Source organism: Aureococcus anophagefferens (assembly GCF_000186865.1).
Source record: "Aureococcus anophagefferens unplaced genomic scaffold AURANscaffold_15, whole genome shotgun sequence".
In the NCBI taxonomy this organism is placed as follows: Eukaryota; class Pelagophyceae; order Pelagomonadales; family Pelagomonadaceae; genus Aureococcus; species Aureococcus anophagefferens.
This window is the reverse complement of record NW_008705575.1, coordinates 498,107-502,344: the sequence shown is the minus strand read 5'-3', so window position 1 is coordinate 502,344 and position 4,238 is coordinate 498,107. Positions and strand designations below refer to the sequence as shown.

Sequence of the window (4,238 nt, the reverse complement as noted above, 5' to 3'; positions counted from 1 at the left end):
TTCCTCGCGACGGGCACGGGCGACGGCTGCGACAACCCGTCCGGCCCCATGGAGCTCGGGACGGTGTCCTGCGAGGCCTGCGACTCGCACGGCGCCTGCCCCGTGGACCAGGAGGACCGCACGGTGACGCTCGGCCTCGAGCACCGCTCCTCCTTCGAGCTCACGCTCGACGTCGACAGCGAGGGAAGCAAGGGCAACTCGGGTCGCCTCTTCTACTTCGCGGGCGCCTCGAGCATGATCCTGGGCTGCCCGACGATGGCGCCGACGGTGAGCCCCGCGCCGACGGCCAGTCCGACGAGCGCGCCTACGGTGAGCAAATCGCCGACTGCTGCGCCCACGGTGTCGCCCACGATGGCGCCGACCGCCAGTCCGACGAGCGCGCCCACGGTGTCGCCCACGATGTCGCCGACCGCCAGTCCGACGAGCGCGCCCACCGGCACGGTGTCGCCCACGGTATCGCCGACGATCGCGCCGACTGCCAGTCCGACGGTGTCGCCCACGATGGCGCCCACGATGTCGCCCACGGGCACGGTGTCGCCCACGGCGTCGCCGACGCTCGCGCCGACGGCCTCGTTCGCGCCTACGATTACCGGCCACACAAAGTCGCCGACGGGCTCGCCGACGCTCGCGCCAACGGCCGCGCCGACGGCCGCGTCGACGGCCGATCCCACGAGTGCTCCTACGGTCACTTCTGCCAGTCCGACGGGCATGCCGACGGTTGAGCCCTCGGCATCACCGACAGCCGCGCCGACGACCTCGCCCACGGTTGAGCCCACCGCATCGCCCACGGCCGCGCCCACGGCCGCGCCTACGGCCGCGCCTACGGCCGCGTCCACGCTCGCGCCGACGACCGATCCCACAAGTGCTCCCACGGTCACTTCTGCCAGTCCGACGAGCATGCCGACGGTTGAGCCCTCGGCGTCACCGACAGCCGCGCCGACGACCTCGCCCACGGTTGAGCCCACCGCATCGCCCACAACCGGTCCCACAGCCGCGCCTACGGCCGCGACCACGGCCGCGCCCACGGGCATGCCCACGGGCACGCCGACGGCCGGAACTGCATCGCCGACGGGCACGCCGACCGGGACGGACATGCCGACAGGCGCGCCGACGGCCGCGCCGACGGCCGATCCCACGAGTGCTCCTACGGTCACTTCTGCCAGTCCGACGGGCATGCCGACGGTTGAGCCGTCGGCGTCGCCAACGGCCGCGCTGACGACCTCGCCCCCTACGGTTGGGCCCTCGGCCGCGCCGACGGCCGCGCCGACGACCTCGCCGGCGGCCGCGCCCACGGGCACGCCCACGGCCCCGCTCACGGGCATGCCCACGGCTTCGCCTACGGGCACGCCGACGGCCGGAACTGCATCGCCGACGGGCACACCGACCGGGGGGACAGCCACGCCGACCGGGACGGACACGCCGGCAGGCGTGCCGACAGGCACGCCGACATTCTCTCCAACCCGGGGGGGAACGACCAATCCCACGACCACGCCCACGACCACGCCCACCGGCACGGAAATACCGACGACCACGCACACGGAAATACCGACGACCTCGCCGGCCTCGCCCACGGCCGCGGCCACGGCCGCGGCCACGGACACACCGACGACGTCGCCCGCGGCCGCACCGACGCGCGCGCCGACAGCCGCACCTTCCGCTGCGACTGCGGATGGGGACGACATGCCTCGGATCGACGTGCCGACGGCCCCGCCGACGCGCGCGCCGACCCCCCGGACGGCCGCGCCGACGATGGCCGCAATCGAGGAGGTCTTCTTCGACGACTTCCAATTCGAGCTCGTCGTGGACTCGACAGCGCCGACGGCCGCGCCGTCTGCCGCGACGACGACCGCCGCGTCGACGAGCACGCGGGATTCCGGCGCGCTCGAGGAGCAGGACGGCGCGGACTTCGTCGTCGTCGACGCGGGCGAGTACGCCTACTCGTTCGACGCGTCCTACAGCTACAGCTACGCCGGGACGGACTCCCCCGGCGAGATGATCTTCGACGCGGAGTTCGACTTCGGCGAATTCACCGCGCCCGACGAAGGCGCGTTCGACGCGGAGGACACGGTCCTCATCTCCGAGCCCGTCGCCTCGGACTGCGCCGCGATCTGCGCGGGCCACCGGCGCCGCCTCCGCTTCGGGAGCTTCCGCGGCGTCGGCGACTGCGAATGCTAGCGGATTACACTGACACAACTTATGGGGGGGAATCAGCGATAGGGATTCAGCTTTTGAGGTACGTCCCGGGGAGGACGCCCGGTCGCTCCGCGGGAGGCTCCACGTAGGTGCCCTGGACGACCACCATCTCCGTGGCAGCGGGCGCGGAGGTCGCGTACGCGTAGGGCTGGTGGGGCTGAGATACGAACGGGGGCGGGGCGTGCTGCCCCTGAAGCGCGTAGGGCTGAGAAACGAACGGGGGCGGGGCGTGCCTGCTGACGTGCGCCTGCTGGCGGCGGTAGAGCACGCAGCATACCTACCGAGGATTCATGATGGTGACGATTGTTTTCCCGGTCAAAATCTCTCCAATATCGTCGCGGCCGCAGGACGCTGCACCTCGCGACACATCCAACGATGCCGCCGCATGCGACGACGCCGACGATGACCGCGACGATGATCGCGACGATCGCTCGATGGCCTTCGTGACACGATCCGGCGTCCTGCCCCCACTTGTCGTTCTTGTTCTCGCAGTCCACTTCCGGATCGTCGCACTTTGTGCAGCACGTCTTGTACGCGGTGCAGCCGTCGCCCTCCCAGCACTTGGAGCCCCGCGAGTATTTGTAGCCTTCTTGGCACTTGGCGCTCTCTTCGAGCGCGCAGCAGTCGTCGTCGACGTTCATCCCCGCCTCGGGATGGTCCTTCTCTCGCAGACACCCTCGTGCTCGGCCGCGCACGACTGCTCGAACGCGAACGGCTCGGCGACGGGCGGCGGCGCCACACCGTCGTAGCACACGGGCGCGTGGCCCTCGTGCGACCCGCCCGCGCGGTTGTCGTTCCATTGGAAGCGATCTTGAACATGGCACCCGGGCGGGCCGCTCCAGTTCTCGCGTTCCGCGAGGCCGCCGATGCCGAGCGCGGCCGCACCGCCCGCGGCAGCCTTCTGGCACTCTTCGTAGGACTCGATCGACGCGCCGCAAGCGCCGCAGTCTCGTGATCCCGACGGCGCGAGGACGTAGCCGTCCCAGCGGGCGCCGCACTCGTCGATCACGCACGTCTGGGCCGCCTCGTCGTCTTCGCAAACGGCCTGGCAGTTCGCCCGCGCCTCGCGCTCTTCGGGCTGGTCCGCGTGAGCGGCGCACGTCATCTTGTGGAAAGCATCGCAGTCGTCGTCCCACGGTATATCGTCGCAGTCCCAGTGATAGTAGCACAGGACGCAAACGGCCGTGTCGAATTCAGACGGGGGACCGGTGTGACAAAACTCGCAGGAGCCACAGTCCTCGTTCGTGTTGCAGGCGGTGTCGGCGGCGCCGAGGGCCAGAAGGGCGACGACCACACGGGCCATCGGGGCGCATGAGATTTCAGATGGGCGCGCGAAAATTTTTGTGGCATTTTTGTTATGATGATAGGGGTGTTGGCCTCCTACCACGCCTCCTACCCCCCACACAGCCCAGCTGGCAGACCGCACCCGTTTTACTACGCGACGTGGCGCAGGAGCTCGTAGTAGTCGTCGGAGATGCGGTCCTTCTGCTTCATCTTCTTGGCGACGAGGTACTTCCGCGGGTTCTGCTTCCGCTTGACGGGCTCGGGCGCGGCCTTGCCCTTGGCCGGGCTGCCCGGCCCCGCGTCGGCGGCGGAGGCGCCCCGGGCCGCCGGGTCGTCGTCCAAGTCGCGGCGGAAGGCCGCGCGGATCGTCGACATCTGGAGCGCGTCCGACGCGTCGACGGCCGCCGCGGTCATGAACTTGTGCGCGCCCTTGGCGTGGATGTTCGGCAGGGCGACGCGCGCGTGCTTCTCCGACGACGCGACGGCCGCGGCGTCGTCGCCGGGCGCGGCCAGCGCGGCCTCGTCCGCGCGCTTCGGCGGCGGCGGCCGCGCGGCGACGGCCGGCACGGGCGGCGGCGCCAATTCCAGGAACGACGACAGGGGCGCCTGCTCGGGCTCCTTCTCGCGCACGACCTGCTCCTCGTGGGGCGCGCCGAGCAGCGACAGCTGCAGGTTCGCGGCCGTCTGCTGCGCGCACGGCGCGCGCATCTTGGAATAGCTTCCGATGAAGTCCGTCGTGCCGCGCGCGCGGCTCGGGTTCA

General features: G+C 70.9%; 1 protein-coding gene across 1 annotated transcript in view; it reads left to right on the top strand.

The window, feature by feature from the left end:
• AURANDRAFT_65539 (hypothetical protein) overlaps nucleotides 1-2,175 on the top strand; it is a gene marked incomplete at both ends in the record, with an annotated part of 3,120 nt that extends 945 nt beyond the window's left edge. The window contains 2 exons of the mRNA XM_009040534.1: nucleotides 55-267; nucleotides 1,768-2,175. Coding sequence (XP_009038782.1) covers nucleotides 55-267; nucleotides 1,768-2,175 — 621 coding nt within the window. The remainder of the gene's footprint in view (nucleotides 1-54; nucleotides 268-1,767) is intronic.
• Between the last annotated feature and the right edge of the window lie 2,063 nt (nucleotides 2,176-4,238).